General features: G+C 39.4%; 1 protein-coding gene across 2 annotated transcripts in view; it reads left to right on the forward strand.

The window, feature by feature from the left end:
- The first annotated feature begins 2,326 nt into the window (after positions 1-2,326).
- The window catches only part of fndc1 (fibronectin type III domain containing 1), a 33,818-nt gene continuing 15,479 nt past the window's right edge, over positions 2,327-20,665 (forward strand). For both annotated transcript variants that reach the window (XM_041975034.1, XM_041975035.1), the window contains exons 1-11: positions 2,327-2,399; positions 9,598-9,789; positions 11,123-11,191; positions 15,295-15,540; positions 15,860-15,958; positions 16,069-16,186; positions 16,299-16,486; positions 17,077-17,184; positions 17,301-17,489; positions 17,577-20,138; positions 20,325-20,440. In XM_041975034.1, coding sequence (XP_041830968.1) covers positions 2,327-2,399; positions 9,598-9,789; positions 11,123-11,191; positions 15,295-15,540; positions 15,860-15,958; positions 16,069-16,186; positions 16,299-16,486; positions 17,077-17,184; positions 17,301-17,489; positions 17,577-20,138; positions 20,325-20,440 — 3,960 coding nt within the window. The remainder of the gene's footprint in view (positions 2,400-9,597; positions 9,790-11,122; positions 11,192-15,294; positions 15,541-15,859; positions 15,959-16,068; positions 16,187-16,298; positions 16,487-17,076; positions 17,185-17,300; positions 17,490-17,576; positions 20,139-20,324; positions 20,441-20,665) is intronic.

Genomic DNA, 20,665 nt, shown 5'->3' on the forward strand with positions numbered 1-20,665 from the left:
TTGATTTCAGTTTTTCTTACAATCCCGCTCTTGAGCTGCAGCATAAATAAAGATGGAAAATGTTTAGATGTTTAAGACAATGCAGTTCATGTACCACATAAAGGTTTCACTTAAAAAGCAGTATACTTAACTGTGATGTTTGCACAGGAATTTCGGTACCTCTGGAAATCTGCATCTAAGCAAATGCCTTATCATGCAGTTAAGTGAACCGGGCCATAAGTATTATAAGTTAATATATTCATGTTAAGATATCACATACTTTCTCCTAGTGAGTACATTTTGAAAGTCCTGTCCCTACATGACATCACACTTATTTGTGAGATAAATGAGGAACAAGTTGTGAATGGGTTGCTTTTCCAGTAGTTATTAAGACTTTAGTCAACAGAGGGAGATGTTGGACAGAAGTAAAACCCCATAAAAAGTGAACACATATTTCATTAATTCATTGTTAAATCTTTGGGGCTCATTCAGGTGCATATGGATTATTGCATCGTGTCAGAACACCCTCTGAACTACAAAGACACACAGCTTATTAGCTGCACATCTGTCAGATTGCTACAGGTTTTGCGGGACCTTCTACTATTGTAACAAAAGGTTAAATGATTCTATAAAAAACCCAAAGGTTGTCATGGAAATCTGAATCTTAAATCTAAGAGCTCTCAAGTGAAAGACGTGCTAGACTGAGGGAGAAAACCTAGCCCTTTAAAGTTAAAGACACTAGTGATATAAAGCACCAACTTTCTTTGTAATTCCCAGTTCATTTTGTTTGGATAAATGCACATCTGTGTATTATCATAACTGGAACTATCTTCACAGGATAGAGGACATCTTTTTCATTAACTACATAGCATGAACTGGTGACTTGAGAACAAGGCAAACATATACAGATGATATACAGAGTAAAATGAGAAAAACAACGCAGGGCAACATAGAGTGTGAAAAACAGGTGAACAAACAGGTTGGAACAGGTGGAGAAAAATGTGAAGTTTGATAAAAACATAATTAAAGAAAAAGTGTACAAGACATTGGGGAGACCAGCAGGGATAAAAATGTTGGGGTTCTCTTTGAGTGTGACAACGAGTGATAGGATTAGGAATGAGTATATCAGAGCGACAACATGTTAGATGTTTTGGAGACAAAGTCAGAGAGGTGAGAATAGATTGTTTGGATAGGTGCAGAGGAGGGATAGTGAATATATCAGTATAAGGATGCTGAGGTTAGAACTACCAGTCATGACGCCTAGAGGAAGACCAAAGAGGAGATTAATGGATGCAATGAAAGAGAGCATGAGGTTAGTTAGTGTAAAAGAAGAGGACACAGAGGATGAATTTAGATGGAGGCAGATCACTCACTGTGGCAACCCCTACAGAAAACAGCCAAAAAGGAAATGAAGAAGAAGGATGAAAGACAAATATAAGACAAACTATACAAAACATCACCGTGACATAGTTTAGGTAGCCTATGTATCAGTTCTGGGAATTTATTAAAAGCACTGGCTTGGATTGGTGGATTTAAGTTACTATAATTTGAAAAGACGAATTGTAGCACCATCTTGTGGTGAAAACAATTATTGGGAAAACTTGGAAACTCTTGGTCCTTTCATTTTTTTTTTTAACACCTGGTGTCGTGATGGCGTCATAGAAAAAGGTTTAACGAAGCAGGTCGGGTCTGCTGGAAGGGACCGCAGGACAGGTGGGTCTCTGCGGCCTCCATAAAAGACTTTATAGGGAAACTTACCTGCCGTAAAAATACCATTTTGATAGTTATAAAAAAAAATAGATCAAATAAAACTGAAAGTTTTAAAATAGCACAACATTAAAGCTCTCAACAAAGTGGTTAAATGTTTCTTTTCTAAAGGAAAAAATACGCCGTTCATGTTTTCAAATCTGCAGATGTGCGACTGTTTTTCCGCACACTATACCTGCTGCAGACTGTCAGTGGAAATTTATGTGTTAACTAATGAGATGGATGCTTTGCAAATTCATATTTCATCATTAGGCTTTTTTTTTTAAGAAAAAAAAACAAAGAAAAAAAACTGCAGCGCAGCAGTTGAGTTGAGGATTTATGTAAAAACATAACAGGTAATATTTTTCTTTTATTTTCTACTTTATTTTAAGGGAAATGCAAAGTGCTGCAGTTCACTTTCTACAAATCACGGTTGCATGGAAAGTTTGATCAAGTTTTTTTTTTTTTTTTTTTGAAGAGAAAGATTAACGATAGGTGAGCCGCAGGATTCCCACCGGCAGAGGGGAGGGAGGTTGGTGCGTCCCAGCCCTCTGTATCCAGCTGTTGAGCCGCTCCACAGCATTAGTCCGCCACAGTCACGATGGCTTTAGCTGCAAGCAGGACGCTTTTGGTGTTATTCGTTACGTTTTGCGCTCCAGGATGCGGATGGACAGGTAAACTAGTTATTTACCTTTTATCGAGCAGGTGCAAGTTTTGCACGCAAGTGTTTACGCGTCTTATTGCAGTTTGTTCTGACTATTAAAGGAGTTCATGTTTTGATATATTTGTGGAAGAGTTTGTTAAATTGAGTTCAGCTGCAGCAAATGTGAGTTTGACAGTGTTTTCATCGTTGGTACTTTATGGAGGGAAAATGTGATGCAGGGGTAAGCAGTTCTTGCCTCATTCACATCCTGAAGTATGATCAGCTACAATGGTAGATGACAAATATCAGTCTACATCATGAATTGCTGTGAAAGTGGAAAATCTTTCCTATGGGTGTTTCAATGCCAGATTGGTGACTAATCTGACTGCTAGTGTTGATAAATGACATGCCTGTTAAATTTAGTAAGTGGAAGAGGCTTTTGTCTGCCACACTTTTTAGTCTGACACCCTTCAAATCGTCCGTGACCCATTTATCAGGAATGAGTGGAATATGCTTAAGCAAAATTGAGCCAGAGGATTTGAATTCACAATGCATGTGGAGGTTTTGGTGAAGCTCAGATTGAGAAGATTTCAGTGAGAGTACAGCATTTCAGCATGATGATTTGTCAAAAGTGCAGCACATCTTTGAAAACCGGACTGTGAACCACATCAGCACACATGGTTTTAAAGTTTCTGAAGTGCTGTTTGTAAAATCCATCTTCAGTGAAAGAATCCCACATTCTCCAGACAGTAAAAATATCCAAAATATAAAAAACGCTTGAGGAGTCTTGGTAAGCAGGAGGTGAATCATTTTGGCTTTGTTTAAAGGCCACAACCAGACTCTCCCCTTTCTCCCCTCCTTCTTGAGTATATCCAGCTCCCTTACTGTGTCGGTTGATCTGTAAGTTTCTATATGCTTCCATCTCAACTGTGAGCACTTAAGTGAATGAGATCATTGCTTTAACTGAAGATAGACAGCTGCTATTTGTTGCGGTCTTTCCTTGAAGTTATTTTCTTTTCCATTGTTAAGGCAGACTTTTCAGAGTATTTGTGCACTTTTCCTGCAACTCTGCTTCCATACATTCACACCTGGAAGCTACTTAGTGTAATCACAGTTCACCACTGCTGACCACTGAACAGCGTACTGGAGCAGTTTGGAGTTAAATGCCTCCTCTTGGGCATTCTGGCAACTTTTTCTAAGTGAAAGGAGAGTGTTGCTCGTTAAATAACTCCTCTCACATGTCATCAACTTGTCACACTAAAACTCCTAACAAAAGTAGATGAAACTGGGCACATGGGAATAGCTGGACACGCTGGCTGGAGCTCTGCAAATAGAGAATAAAAACTGTAGTGTACTTGAAAAATAAATAATGTCAACTTCTTCCAGCAGCCACAGTCTATCAGGTTGTGGAAGGTGAAGAGTAAGGAAGACTGAGAGTGAAGGGAAAGAGGGAATCGTGTCCTTGCAGGCCAGTGGAATTCAAGTTTTCAGCTCCTCTTAATATGTTTAAATTCAACAGCTACAAGTTTTCAAGGTTATTTCAAGCTTCATATTGTTTTCATTGGCTCCTCTCATACCCTGTGCATCTATGACTTCTGTCTATAAATCTAATATTTTTTTTACGGTGTTAGGTATGTGTAATCACTGGCATATTTTAACCCTGAGAGTCCCATGAGTCTGTCTTATTATGAACTCATCTCTGGGCACAATTCCAGTTGTTCAAGCAAGGACCACCTGTGCTACAAACACACCTGTCACAGCACAGACAAGGTCAACAAGCCAAACTGCAGGACACCGCACAGTCTAACACTGGAAAGTGTGACCCTTCATCAACAATTTTATATTAGGGCCATTTGGAAAGGTGTTTTGGTTGAAGCAACCTGACTTGAAATGAAGAATAGGTTTTTAGACCATAACTGTCAGCTTTTGTTTATAGATGTAATGTGTTTCATGTAGTTATAGTATATAACCCTACATACTAAACTCACTTCAAGTTGTTAGTTTTAAATAAATATGTTCTCAGTCACAATTTCATGTTGAATAAAGTTTAACTCTAATTAATGAACTGACAACATTCGGTCTGACAGTTTACTGACTGGTCTGACTGCAGTCTGAAAGCATTGACAGTTTTGGACCACGATTTAAGTTTGGTGTGTTGTCTTTCTAACAAATTTAATTACTACCAAAGCTGAGCAGGGCTTTAACTGACAGAAGCGCTGAATGGAATTTTGTTGTACCTGGCAGGTTTGACGCATATTTCCAGCACAGATAGATCCATTACATAGTCAGAGGCAGATCAATTTTCTGTTTAATCATATACGTTAATTTCTTAAGAATGAATGACAAAAATAATTTTATTTTTTAACAGTGTGACTTGTGGGGAAAACATTTACAACTATGCAAATGTTTATATAAAACAACTGATACTGCACAATGTGTAATCATCAACGTCCAAGGCCTTCTGGGGGCTTATTGAGGTGAAATTTAATGCCAGACACGATGGATGAAAAATCTGGGTTAAAGTACATTCATTCTCCCTCTGAAAAGGAATATCAAAATTTTAACGTTATTTTTTGCCTATATTGTGAAAATACAAGAAAAATGTGTTATAAGGCATATCAGGAGCCAAATCAAGAGTGCTACAGCTAAGTATTTCTGCTTTAAATCTCCAAAGCACCATGTATATCCTCAGAAAAGCATGGTTAGTGAAACCACATGTTCTACCTAAATTTATCTCAAGGGCCAGTCCTGATCAGTTGTGGAATAGGACTGTATAGTTAGTTAGCATACACTGTGAAGAACTGATGAAACAAACAAGGTGCTGCAAGTTGTAAGGAGAAGTTAGCACAACCTAGGTGGAGAAGACTGTAAGAAGCAAGGCTGCCTGATGAACTGAGCTCTGCTGTGTGAGCTGTCAGAGAAGCTAGCTGTTTGTGACCTAGTTGAACTAGTTCTTATGCAAAAGACCCAGAGGTGCAGAAGCCCAGAGTTAGCTTTCCTGATTGCTCGGCCAGGAACTTAGGTTAATGAGAGAGAGCAAAGCTAACTAAGCCAGCTCACGTGAAGCTCATCTGAAGGATCCCCATACCTCTATAGAACGAGGCTACTTTCCCTGAGAGCAAACTTATCTGGCCTCCAGGTTCCTGGCTATGCAACCTCTTGGCTAGCTGTTGCTTGAGCAAGTCAGGAATGCTGGTCAAATGCTCTCCTGAGCTAAATGATCTCATGAGCAATTCACTGGGAACTATTGAACTTGCAGAGTTAGCGGCCAAATAAGCCAGGATCTCTGAAACCAAGCTCCTGGCTTGTGAGCTTGCATATTGTGATCCAAGAGCTAGGTCTGCTCACTACTGGCAGGTAAGCAGCACCTTTACTGAAAGCCATAGAAGGTGATTTAATTGTTAATTTAATATTTCCACCTGCATGTGATCAATTTAGCTGGTGAAGAGTCACTGCCAAGCCATATCAAAATGATAAAAGTTTCCTTTGTGCGTCAAAAACATCACAATGTGCAATTCTGAGGAACATTTTGGCCCATAATAATATAGAAAAAACACAATTATGTAGATATACTGGAGTCTCTCAATTTGTATGTTACTTAAACACTTGGAAAATGAGCTTTCCTGTTTCTGTGCAAAGTTGAGTTTAATCGTGTCCTGGCTTCAGTTTTCTTTTAAAGGGTGTGGTCAGCCAAGTTACAAAGAATACACATATTGTGTGTGTATTGAGAGAGAAACAGATTTGTCTTCTTGCTTACACTGCCAAACAAAAAAGGTAAATAATCATTTTCTGTTTTATGCCAAATCAGTATTGGAAAATTACAGTAAACAGCAGATTTCCAAAATTGGTGGATCAAACACAGAACATGCTGTCAACAGAAAACAGTTTAGATGAAAGCAGCATGTTCTGTTGATTATTCACCATTTCTGGAAAATGTTTCTGTATAAACATGTTAATTTTGCTAAATTTGTATTTTGCCATTGTATGGATTTATTTTATTCAAGTGGCCCTGAGAACCACCGACATAGACGTCTCAGAACCTGGGCACTAAAACCAAGTCTATCAGCTAGGGCACAACATCAGAGCTTCACAGCACAAATATCACAACCAAAGACACTCACAATAACCAGACTATCATTATCATGACAACCTTGAAAAAATAAATAAAAATGAAAATTGCTATCAGGCTATTACCTCATTGTTTTTGGAGTTTTCTGTCTCCTTTTGTTCAAACCTGAAAAATTAGTTTTATAAAAGAGTCATTATATCATGTGTGTATTCCCAACAAGACATTGTTCTTTTAATATTGTGACTATTGTGAATTGTGTTATATTCTGACACCCCTGCTACCAGCATGACGTAATTGAGGAGATATATGCTGGAGTTTTGGTGAAACAATTCTGGAGTTGCTTCTAAATGTGACTTGAAGCAGATATCTCCATGAGAAAAAGCACCTGAGTCACTGAGTTCATTCCTTTATTGTTGCTATGGCATTAGATGACTTTACCATCTAACAGCTGCAGATTTGCATACGTTTCGTTCAGAAAATATTGTAGTGTGAGCAGTTGCTTCAGTAGAAGTGGACAGAGATTCACGGGGGAACCTTATTAATAACGGAAGTTTATGGAAGGAGACACAGGTATTGCAGGTCTTGGAGCAAACTCTTTAGGGGTTAATATAGGGTCAATGTCTGTAATTTTGTGGCGAGGTGAGAGGGTTCTCTCGTAAAAGCAGAGAGTATTGCAGGTGCATGTGCACAAATATTTTCTAGAACAGTTTTACAGCAGTCATTTGGCCTCCGGACTTACCTGCTTCATGGACCAAGCTATGCATGCACATACATGTGTGTGTGCCTATCTGTCTTTGGGTCAATGTGTGTGCATGTGTGCTGCACATCTTGTGTTTATGTAATCTATACTCCCTTTGACATAATGACCCTCAGGCCCTGCCCTCATTTTTCACATATTTAATAATTTCCACTGTCTAAATGAGTTTGTCTTTCCACTTGACAACCACAAACACAGGGCAGAAAATGTATTGTTGCGACAGGCTCTTGTAGCAACCGCCTGAAAAGAAGCCTCCCTTTTTAATAGTATAATATTACAACCACTCAAATGCTTAAGAGCTTTGAAACTGTTTGTTCTCAGATAGCAAACATGCATCAGATATTTCTGATTACATCATAAATATCTGGTGTACCCTTGGATCATAAATTTCCAAAGGGAGCAAGACACAGTCATTTCTGGACAAAGGAGTGGATCCCATGCCATGTAATAACACGGTCTTATTGGAAACTGGATGCAAGTGACTGAAGTGTATCCAGATGTGTTATAGTGAAAACTGACTCAGACAGCTGATAAAACAGTGTAAGCCTGTATTTATTATGAAGATATGAGGAGATTGTGTTTTGTTTTGAACTGGGAAAATACTTTCCCACTCCTTTATGTGTCCATGCACAATGTCAGGCACTGTCACAAGTGGTGATATCTACAGTCAACAGAGACAATGATGAGATAATCCAACAGCACATAATAAAACCTTAAGGAGCTATGAGCATGTGTTAACTAGAGTTGAAGGGTTTGGTGTGGCATTTATAGCTACATATGCAGCTGGGAGCACACCTGCAGACAGCAAGAGTGGAGAAATGACTTTGTGAGGATGCAAAACCAAAACTGCTACTGTAATCCTTTAGGAAGCATGAGAACTAACTGATGACAGCAGACAGTTTATATTGTAATAAATGCATGCCAGTAAACCTACTCTTTTTGTCTATTACCCCATGCATTTCTCTTAAACCAAAAACAACAATATGCAGATCTTGCAGTTTAAAGTTGCCATAATTTTGTAATTAACCAATGTCTTATATGCATCTTTGAAAGGACAATTTAATAAATGCAGTTTTAGCATCTTTTAGGCAATTCTTCAAACTGGTTCCCTTTCACTGCTCTCATTAGTGTGGTTTCAGCAGCAGGGACAGGCAGCTGATTTCACTCAAAAAGCTCAATACATCCCACCTGTGCTGGATCAAACAGCAGACAGATGAAGTCAGCAACTAGCTTACTACATAGTGGAAAATCTAAAGCTAGAGTTTCCCCAAGGATCCGATGGAAACCAGGCCAGCTAAAGAATATTCATCAGATGGACAAAAATCATAATTCCAGGCAACGTATAGGCTGCTTGTGTAAATAGGAGACTGTTTAGGGACATACCACCATGTGAACTTAGACAAAATGATCATTTGTTGGTGCTTTGCTGCCCCCCAAAAAGCCGTAAAGTAATTATCCGCAGATTTAGCAGTAAGGATTATCTGTATTCCTTTGCCAAGCTGGAGGGGAATGGTTAATATTTTATTTATTTATTTATTTATTTTTTTTTTTTAACTTTGGCAAAGAAAGCGCAAGTTACAGTTTTGTGTGGTCTTCATAGAAGGCTGTCTGAGTTTATTTAGAATGGCACTTCTTGCCATATATAAAACAAAGAAGTCTCTGATGTAAACATAGTGTGCAAAAATAATCATTTTAAATGACGGACAATGAACATATAAAGCTTTGCTCAGCTTGATGAAAGAATCTGAATTATTCACTTGTGAAGCACCATTTGTGGTCAAAAAGTTTTTATTCTTACTAAACAACATATATTAATATTGAGATTACAGTGCAGATCATTGTGACTAAATAGATGATACAATTTGAATAGAGTCAACTACTGATATGCATGTTTGGTAATCGAGTATTTATAAAAGATGGCTGAAGTGTAGGTATCACATGCTTCATGGCTGCATAAGTCATACTTCCTTTAGGTATTGTTTTGTTTTGTTTTGTTTTGTTTTTTTAGCATCTCCTAGCTCTCAAGTATTTACTGGAGCAAAGTATCATTTTGCTGTGCATAGATGATATTTTACTGTCCACATCTTTAAGCATTTAACCAAGTCCTGGTTTATTTATTTAAAAGATTAGTTTTTACCTTCAAGAGCCACCTAAATAAGTGTATGCATCATCAGAAGTAAAGCTGCAGGGAAACAGATTGTAAGGAATCATAGATAAAGTGGAAACTATCCTAAAGGCATTGAAGCAGAAGTAGCATAACGGCTCAAAGAGCTAATACGGTGTCCCTACATACTAAAATATGTAAGACCAAATCCTCATCTTTAGTACAGGGAACAATGCAACGATTAATACTGTTTTTTTAAACTTTATACAGCCAACATGATTCTGTCATTTGTTTTGCAGCTGAGAAATCCCTGCGGCCACAAAATGGGAAACAGACATCTGTGGACAAGGTTTCGAGGGAAAGTTGGGAGCATTCTAGCCATTTGGATGGAACGCCAGTGGACCGCTATGTCAGCTCCCACAAACCCCCCAGGTCTCATCGCTTCACTAAAGTTAGCAAGGAAAGTCACACTCATCCGATAGAGGATGTAGGTAAGAGAGAAACTGAGAAAAAGTTCTAATGAAGGGGATGAGAGCGGGATGAGAATGTAAGAAGTGATTGAATTTAAATGATGTCAAAGAGGAATGTGAGTACTGGTAGAACAGCTTGACCAAAAAAAAAAAAAAAAAAGATTTTAAAGAAGTAATTCAGTGCAAGGAAAATAAGGTTTGGCTCAAACTATATAGTAGGCTTTCAAAATGTAGAGTTCTGCAGTTTCTCAAAACAAGTGCCAAGACCAATGAGATGATGACAAAGACTAAGTTCAAAGTAAAAACAAGGAGGTGAGAAGTAGGCAAACACACAAGTGCACATTTGTGATTAATTTCTTTTTGCTGCTTAGTTCACAGTTGGATGCACTGTTATCCAAGATTTCCAGGAAAAAAAAGCAAAAGAAAAACTGAGAACCAGTGGTGCCGTGCATGACCAGCAGTCATCAGCTTAGCAGACAGTGGACATTTTAGGCTTTGAGGGCATCAAATTTAGTTCTTAGTAGATTCTAACTCCTAAACCTGTCTTATAAAACATAATTTAGGTCATATGTCTCTATACACATATAGTCTGCATTGTTTAGACAGTCTTGCCTGCTTTTGTCATTACTTCATTTTCCTGTCTTTGGTATCTTAGAGCCATGCTTCATCAGAGACTAAAAGTCTGCAGCCAACTGTTTCCAAACCCAGCCCTGCGTCTGTAACACAGTCCTCTTTGTTGTGGTCACTTGTTGTGTGTGTGTGTGTGTGTGTGTGTGTGTGTGCGTGCGTGCGTGCGTATGTGTGCAAAATATCTGTTTAGTGGTGGTTATGGTGGAAGCTAGGGTGGTGCAGAGCAATGATGTCATGCATTGTCATGGATTGTGTCTCAGTGGGTTCAAAAAGCATCTACTGTATAGGTGCCTTTGGGTTTGTGTGTGCTGGCCAGTGCACATCGCAGCAGCCCTTGTGGTCTTTTCAGCACCATTGAGGTTCACCATAAATCTCTGGCAACTGAGCAGCCACAGTGTAGGCTTTTCCAGAAATTCCTCACAGTTTGTGTATTGTTCCCCCAACAGCATGAATGTTGCATCAGATGTCATAAATAACACAACGTTTTTTGCCTCCACATCATTAATATGTCTGGCCAGCTGCCACTGGAGGAGCAAAGACAAGAAGTGGACTTCTTATGATGAAGAAATAGTGAGGTGGAGAGTAAATACCACTTTGCTCACTGATATTGGGGCTAAAGCAAGTGACCTTCACAAAATAAGAAAGTTCTTTTTTAAATGTGTAAAATGTGCTATTTGTCGCAGACAACAGAATATAACTTTTTAAAATTATTATTTTATTTTAGACCCTGATTGGGATAACCTGGATGGCTTTGCTGTGGTGCCCAATCCACCCATCAACAACTCATCAGCAGGTAAGAGTGGCTTCAGAGCATCGTTCCCAATTTCACACAGGAATACTGCAGCCAAATATTTATGTAAAATTATGTAGTTTTACCCTTCAAAAACAGTGAAATCATGGTTGTGTAGGAAGCATCAAATTTACAGTGATAAGTTTCCACTTTATTGTGTCTTGGGGCAACAGGCTCCTTTTCCTTGATTCCCCTTCAACTTTTTCTGTTCCTGTGGGATCAGTACTAAAAAAAAAAACTTCACTTGTCTGTGACTCAGAATTTCCAATCTGTTTTGCCAGGTATGTTTTTGTTGCTTGAGATCCAAGTTTAATATCAAAGTAAGATAGTGTTACCTTTAATGGCATATGGCACATCCATTACAACATATTTGCCTGTCAGTGAGCTCACTAGAATGTAAAATGATTGGAAAATTTGTAGTAGATAAATATCTTGCTTGGTCTTGTCATATTCAACATCTGTCAGAGTTAAGAAGGAAGATGTTGACACCATTGCACTGCTTGTTAAATTTGACATTGATGCAGGAGATTCTGGGCCCTTTCACTTGCATTGTCTGGGCTTTCCCTTATTTTTTTAAAGATAGGTCAAATGGAATTTTTATATATTGTACTGGCTGGCAGAATATGAATGACAGACAGATATCCACTTCCTTGGTTCAAGGTTTGCACCAGTCATGTTTGGTTTGCATGTATTGCGATTAAATTTGATTGGCAAGTACCCCTAGCAAAACATTCCATTCACTTGACCCATTTATTGCACCTTAAAGTGAATGCATTTAGTGTGCAAGTGCAAGCATACAGTTGATTAACTGGTTAAAAGAAAATATTTTGACATTTGATGAATAATTTTTTTCATTTTTTAAAAAGTTTGAAATAAACTTGTAATCGAATCTAACTTTTAGGTTATGGTGATTTCTAATAAATTAGCAATGTGCATTTTTCGCCTTTTGAAATTTACATTTGCATTTCTGTGCAAACCCTATCACAAAGCTAACACGAACAGACGGGTTTTCATACTGTTTCTTTAGAAACGTTATGCCTCTCCAAACCACTTCTTTTATGCCTTGGCATCGTATCGGGTACATGGAGAACACCCAAATGAATTCTTGACTGAAAAGATGAGGACCAGCAACTAAACCCAGGCCCATATTGCTTTGAGGAAAAAGTGCTAACCACGAATCATAATCCTGCTCTGCAATTTCAGTTTTGTTTGTTTGTTTGAAGCAGAGCAGCTCTGGAAACTCAACTAATCACATTTGTGCTTTTTCTCCTTAGTAACTAGAACCACACAACCACTGGGTTTTTGGCAAAGTAATGCTAGATTAAAGAGAAGATGAAGTGGAAAAAGAAGATGTAGCAAACTGGATAAACTGGTTAGCTCATTTGTTACACGTTGAAAAGTCTAGTTAGCTAATTAGCTCATTCCTATTCCTTTCCAAGTTTTGCAGCTGTGTTGAACTATATATATATATATATATATATATATATATATATATATTTTTTTTTTTTTTTTTATTTACAGTATAAATAGTGTACTTGTATAGAAAAAGTAAAGTTCTTTAGAGACTACTCTTCCCCAAAATGTGGCATGTGGCACATTGGCATGCAGGCGGTAGACTATGTTTACAATAAAAGAAAAAAATATACCACCTCAAGTGGTTGCGAGAGCAGCTGCATGTTAAGAGTAAAAATGGCTTCCATGACCGTGAATGTTGTATTGTAATAAATAATGTATTATAGGCATAACTATGATATGTCTTAAGCCAAACCAAGAAGTTTTAATTTTCTGCCCTAATGTTATAGCCTCAAACCAGCCATAAAATGACAAAATTACAACGTAACATACTGTGTTTTCATGTTACCATAGCATCAGATAAAATGGCTACTATGATAATGATCACATTTTGAAAAGAACATATGATGAAAGCTCTGACCTTCACTGCTCCAACCACTCTTTCTTGTTTGTTGTACAGACCTTGTGGCCTTTGAAACAATAGACTTAACAGTTATGCCTCATACAAGTATATCGAATGTGAACATGCTTATGTAAGCTGTACTTCATGCCATTGTAGGGGCAATGCTTTGCAGGAAGCTTGCATATCTTAAGTTAGGTGGTTACATCTGATCCTACGACTAGTTTGTTTGAATAGATATTTCAGTGACAAGCATAATTTTGACAATTAGTTAATTTAATTTACCAAGAAAGCATGCTCGATTATTTGATAACCTGTCGAGCAAATTATTGAGTTGCATATTTGGAACGGAGCTGTTATTTCACTGTCTGGGTTTGTCAGTGAGCTAACTTGCCAGCTGAGACTTGTAATCTTTGCCAGCAGGAAAAGTCTGCCCTGAAAACTTGTTTGTGGAAATTAAACAGTGGGTAAAGTGAGCAGCTCATTCAATCATGAGATCCAAAACTACCAATTTAATATTTGAAAAGTTTATACTGGTTTTTAGAAGTGGTGAAATGTCAAATATGGCAGTTAAAGTCAGCAAGTTTTTGTGGAACCCTTAGGCACACAGAAAAGTGTCATTTGTTAGTATCTCTGCCTGAAAATATCAAGGTTGGTATTGTCACTTGAGCATGCCTGTCTGTCTGCAGGCCAGCCTCACAGCATCTCTGACCACTGAGCATTCAGTAACAGACAGGAATCTTGCAATATTACTACTCTGGAGTCAATGGTTTAGTGGTTCATGGCTGGTGACCTGGGCCAAACTATGCACAGTGACAGTTTTTCCAGAAACAGCAAGAAAGAAAGAAGGAAGGAAAAAAGTTCTCAGATTAAAACCAGATGAGGCTATTCCTGTTTGAAGTTACAGCTATTATCAGAAAAGACTATAAAGTTTGTGAAAGGATCTGAGTGATCTGAGTCACATCACTGGTTGGTTACCATGTACAACCCCACTTCCAAAAAAGTTGGGATGCAGTAAACTGTAAATAAAAACAGTAGGTAAAGATTTGCAAATCCCACAAACCAAAATTTTATCCAGTATAGAACATTTTGACATTTAATGAAAAGCATTACCTTCTCTTAAATTTGAAGGAAGCAGTACATTTTAGAAAAGTTGGGACAGCCATGTTTACCACTGTGTAACATCCCCTCTGCTTCTAACAACAGTCTGTAGGCATGGCAGTCCAACACCCAGACTCTTTAGAGATTAGAAAAGGAAGTTGGTATATCACAGAACAATGCTCTCTAGATCCACAGGCAAGCATCCATTCAGCTGTGCTGGCAGGACAAAATGGAAGTACACACTTACAGAAATAAACAGACTGTTCCAAGTAAAACTGAAGAAAGCCATGTCTTGATAGGGGAATTGTGTTTATACCATAAATACATAAACTAAGCTCTTCTTTTGGACACGTTTGGATCCCATGGACATATAATCTCAGTAGGACCACTCCGTTCATTGGAAGGAGGATATCTACATTACAACATATAAACCTTACAGCCCATTTTGAATTTAATCAAAAGCATCTTGTTAAATCAGCTGACTTATCAGTGCTCACCCAGATGTGCATTAAACTGGTTTGATTGGACACAGGGTCGGTCCTTTTTATCTGACAATATAAGTAATAGCTGTGGTAGGAACACAGGAAGGAAAGAAAAAAGACAAAATAGTTGGAATGATGGTGGTGGGGGGCTTTCTTGTTGTTTTTTTTAATTTGTTCTGTTGGCAATGCTATCACCCAGCATTGTAACCACATGAGAGGGATTGTCTGGCTGTCTGTGTCAATGTCAGAGAGGCTGCTTGAGGCAGAGTGACTACTAGGATTAGACTGAAGTGGGAAACAGAGCAACAGAAGTTGGAGATGAGGACAGGGGACACATTACACTGCCAAAGCATTTCCTTTTTGTGATAGCTGGTCATGTTTACAGGCAGTATTGGATGAATGTGATCTCTAACTATGAGTTTATTAATGAGCGGGTATGTCTTGAGTGCAAAAGTTAAGTGCAAAACTTTCCCACAGCAGTTCAATTTTCAACAAGACCCCAAAGGCAAACCCAGTACAGAGCACAGATGATGAATGAATTATGGGGTCACAAAGGTAAGAAGAACTTGAGGACACTCTGACATTTGCTGTTCATTATCATCTACCTGCAGGTTTAGTCAGGTTTTCACAAAATGCAGCCAGAAGTCATTCCACTGCAGAGAGGACCACCAGGGCGGGCAGAATGACTCACCCGGCAGGTGTGACCTATACCAGGACACACAAGAGGGCACCTCAGTCCTCCTCAGGTCCGAGACAGCCTGAAAGAGCTTTGGCAGGAACCCCACTGCTGAAAAGGAGACGCCCACACAGTGCCAAGCCTCAGGCTGACCAGAGAAAAAGACATACACCAAAACTAAGTAAGAAGACTTATACTTCTTAAATATAACACAGCAGAAGAGATGTATTGTGTGTTTATGAAAAAAAAACATCAAAAGTACCTATAGCAGCTGCTAGGTAGCACATGATGAATACATGGCTTTAATAAATTACAGTGGCATTGTAATTTTAAGCAGGTGAACAATTCAGAATTGTCAAGATCAAGATAACATTTTGATCAATATTTTATTTTATTTGGTGGTGTTTTGAATTTATCTAAGTTGATACAGTTTGTTTGGACTATCTTTAGTGTCCATAGTGTAAACCCTGGCCGTGCCTGGTATCCCTTTCTATTCATAGCATCTGAGTCCGTTCATGTGGTGTCACTGCAGGCACAGAAGGCCCAAGGCCAGAGCGCACCCGCCAACAGAGCAGTCCCAGCCATAGCCTCCATACCAGGTAAAAAGACAAAAAAAAAGTAATAATAATAAAAGAATAAAAACTTGAGGCTATAGTTCATGGAGTTTGGACTTTGAACATTTGTTTTAATGTCTATGTGTGTCGTCCAGAACCACCTGAGTATGAGGCCCGGGACTTAAGTGTCAGAGTCATGTCGCCAAAGTCAGTCCTTATCTCTTGGGTTGACCCTGCTGTCGAAATGGGGAAAGTTGCCCCCGGGACATCCAGGTGGGATTTATTAAAGTTTGTGTTTGTACAAGTACTGTAACTGTTAGCAGGACAGAAAGAAAACTTAGGACTGCTCATTACAATTAAATATTTTCATTTCATTTCAACTCAGATCATATACAGTAAGGTTCAGAGAGAAGGGTGAATCAGCGCGTTGGGATTACAAAGACAGCACCCAGAGGAGAGTGATGATAGACGCTCTGTCTGCTGACAGCATGTATGAGTTCTCTGTCAGGATCTCTCAGGGAGAAAAACATGGCAAGTGGGGTGTCTCAGTTTTTCAGAGGACCCCTGAGTCAGGTATGTATTGCCACTGTATGCTGAGAACTGGGTATAATTTATATTCTAAAATGCAGCTGGGATATAATGATTGCAAGTGAAATAGTACTCAAGACAAAAGCCATAACACTTCATTTTCCTAACAGTATGAAAGAAGTGGTTATTCTTGCAAAAAAAAAAAAAAAAAATCACTGTTGCATAACCTTTCCTGTTAGCCCTTTTCTACTGATGTCTTCATGCCACACATCATTACATTCACAACCTATAACTGCCATGTGTTTTTTTATGTTATTTAAGATTTTTAAGCTGTAGAGCTGTTATGGCAGCAGCCTTTTATACTATGTCACAGGAGCTCCTGCACTTTGGTTCATTGGAATGTCAGTATTTACTGCCTGGCTCGCTGCTCTCCATCTGCAGCTTCATACAGGCTCTTAATGTGCAGTTCCTGTCGGCATATGGCAGCTGTATTTTGCTTGGTTGAAACCATATAGAGTCATGATGTCCTTATTCTTTTTTACATACTGTAGGCAGTGACATTCTTGGCTGTTTCTTCCATGCTGCTCCATTTTCACCCGTTTTTCCAATTAGTTTTTCCTCTCCTCTCTTGATAGCACCATCAGGACCACCCGAAAACTTTGAGGTCAAGCCGCTACGAGGAAAAGGAACGGCTGTCATTGCAACATGGGATCTTCCTGAAGAACCCAATGGCAGGATAAGAGGTGAGGACATAAAGATAATTAGAGCAAAGCTAAGATTAGATTGAAGTTTTGTGGTTTCCAGCTCTTACACACCTGATTTTCATTTCCACTTATATATTTGTGCTTTTCTTCTGCAGAATATATCCTGTCTTACGCCCCTGCTATGAAACCATTTGGAATGAAAAGCACAACATACAGTGGAAGCACCACCACCACCACCATAGATGGCCTAACACCCGGAGAGCGTTACATCTTCAAGATCAGAGCTACCAACCGGAGGGGAATGGGACCACAGAGCAAGGTCTTCAGTGTTGCCATGCCAGAGTGTAAGCACATTGTTTAAAATATATGTGTATGTAAACTTGAAAGTCACACATCGTAACTCATTGATTATCTTTTTTCTCTCTTGCCAGCCAGGAGCATTGCCTCATCATCCTCAAAATCCAAGGGCAGCCAGCAGACCAGTAACTTTCATTCCAAAAAAGATACAGACCACAATGAATCCAACCTCCAATCATCAGAGTTGCCAGAGGAACCAACTACAACCCCTAAACCACGGCCTGTCAACAGGCGTCTACGTCCACTTTCCCAAACACGCTCCTATCATAGTATCTTCTCCTCTGTCAGAGGCTCAGTCAGGAATGTAGTGAACAGAGAAAGACCTAGAGAAGATGAACAGGAAAAAGACAAAATACCCACAACAGCTCCTCCAGCAGAGGAGACAACTACAGAAGTAGTGCTGGAGACAAAAGAACCAGATAACAATGTTTCCCCTGTATCTGAGGATGAAGTTGGACATGATAAAGAGCCTCTGACCACTGAAGCCCCCAGCCTCAAAGTTTTGACTCCCTCTCCAACTAAACCTGCATATATTAGACCAAACAGAAGGCCAGTTAAGATCCGTGTCCATAAAAAAGCTGAATCCAAGGCTTCCTCCTCCTTTTCATCCGGTGGCTCATCTTCATCTTCTTCCAAATTATCCTCTGCATCTTCTGCCACCTCCTCGGTTTCTTCAGCTTCTGCTGATTCCTCCTTATCTCTTCCTTCCTCTTCTTCTGCTTCTTTACCCTTCTCATCATCCTCTTCCATACATACTCAAGAGTCAGAGGCAAGTAGAAAGGACTATGTAGCCTCCACATACCCTGAAAAAAAAAATATCTACAATAAACCCAGCATAACACAAGCCAAACCCTCCACCACAGGTGGAAAAGAAACCAGTTCACAGCAAACAGGCGCTACTCCTAAAGGTAGAGGTTCTTCCTCAGCAGGGCGTAGCAGCAGTTCTGAATCTGGTTTCAGTTCGAGATACGGCTACGGCCAAAGACATCCTGGAACTTTGTTAGGAGGAAATGCAACACGATTGTTAAATGGCTACAAACCTGCCATCACCACTCAGCTGAATCTGCCACGAACTCAGAGCCAAGCTACATTAAAAACACAAAGTCTATCAAAAGCTCATTCTGCTGCACCAGATAGAACTGAAAATCATGACACGTCTCATACTTTCATTCCAGACAAATCAAGATCACCTTCAAGAAGTACTTTAGACAGCCAGACAACATCAGATTCATATAGTTTTGACAAATCACAGTCCACATTAGAGTCTAGGTCTCAGAGCTCTACAGCTTTGCAAGGAATTAATCCCTCCACTTCGCAGAATAGTGGAATCCATCCTTTGACTGCAGACACATCAAGTTTCTCCCAATCAGCTTCACGAACAGGAACTCGCAGTTCTTCAGCTACACATAATACCCACAATTCACAGGGTGTGCACACATCACTTGATCAAGAAACATCATATGAGGAGGGAAATAAAGACAATAATAATGAGAATGTAGAAGATGCAAATCCCAAAGGTAGTGAAGCAACTTTAAGAAGACAGACCACAGAGGAGATAAGGAGGGAAGTAGGGAAGGATGAAAGCACAAATGAAAAGCCTGTAGTTTCTCGTACTGGACTTAACCCTTCATTTGTTGAAAGATTCCCCTTGCTAGCAAGTCGTTACCCGGGCAGATTTGGCTCAAATGCGAGGGCAACATCTTCCAGGCAGGATGGTAGAACTCCTTCGACCAGGTTTTCATCATCTGTAGGGGCTGATAGGCCACTTTTAACACAAACCAGGGTCTCAGGGGCTGTAGGTGCTGCAGGAGTGCCTTTGATACAGGAGACCACTGAAGATCTCAGGACTTCGTCTACTCATGACTCATTAAAAAATGGAATTGGAGCAAATTCTTTTAAGCCTTCTTTAACCAATCAAAACACAGGATCTAGTGACACTAGAAATCCAACTACCTCATCTTCCTCATCAGCTTCCTCCAATTCTGATTCATACCATTTCTCAAATGTACGTAAAGACTCCAGCAAGCCCATCCATGGAGAGGCATCTAATGTAAACAGCAATGGTCAACATAAGGATTATTCTGGTGAGAGGAATGGACAAAGAAGCAGGAAATTTTCAGACCCCACAGAATCCCAAAAGAATCCTCCTATGACTTCTGCTGTCCACAGAAATGCAGAAGACAGTGAGAGCACAGGTACAAGGGACACTTCAATCAGGACCAGATCTGGCACTTCCTCTGCAGTCAATCCAAATTATCGCCATCCTGGTGTAGGTATAAATGCGAGGGGGCGTTCTCCTATTCTGATGAATAGGCAGTTTGGCGGATCAAGGCTACCCTTTAGAGCACAGCCAGCACAGAACTCTAGACTCGGTGCTTCAACGACTGATTCATCCTCATCATCTTCTGACTCCTCTTCTTCTTCACATCTTCCCCAGCCAGTCTTGACCTCAGATCGTGATGTTGGCAGTGGCACTACTGTAACAAAGACAGAAGGTTTGATTGGTGGAAACCCTCCATCCACATCATCTTTATCTTCATCTAGAGACAATTTAAGGAAGCCTGGCAGTAGGCCTCGCTTTCCAATGAGAGGAAAACCAATCAATGGAGGAGGATTTAAACCTGGCAATGGGAATGGTAAGGTCTATTAGTATGTGCATGTGATTATAAGCTGTTAACAGGCATTGTGCCAAGCAAAAAGCAGAGGAACTTCCTTCAGCTAATAGTTCCTATAATTGTATATGTTAATTCTACAATAGATTAAAGTTTTAAACTATTTTAAACACATTTGTAACACAAGTGATACAAATCTTTAACTGTCAGGTAAAAATGGACGACCCAATCTGACAGCAGCAATGGAAAAAGACTCCACTTCTTCTCGTGGTACCAGCAAGGCAGCTGGTCAAAGGTTCATCACTGGACCCGATGGAACCAAATGGGTAATAAAATTCAACAAACTTATCTTCAGGTGCCAGTCTACTGTTTCATGTGTAGTCTAGGAAACAGTGGAGCCGAATTACATTCCTTTTATTGCTTCAAGTATATTTCAACAATATATACAAGAGATTACAGGTGCTCCTCGAAGTCAAGTTTCCTCAGTAGGATGGGTCCTTCTGAGTCACAAAAAGAGTCATTCTTGTATTTTAAAAACACATTATGGGGCA

Source organism: Melanotaenia boesemani, chromosome 22 (genome assembly GCF_017639745.1).
Source record: "Melanotaenia boesemani isolate fMelBoe1 chromosome 22, fMelBoe1.pri, whole genome shotgun sequence".
Classification (NCBI taxonomy): domain Eukaryota; kingdom Metazoa; phylum Chordata; class Actinopteri; order Atheriniformes; family Melanotaeniidae; genus Melanotaenia; species Melanotaenia boesemani.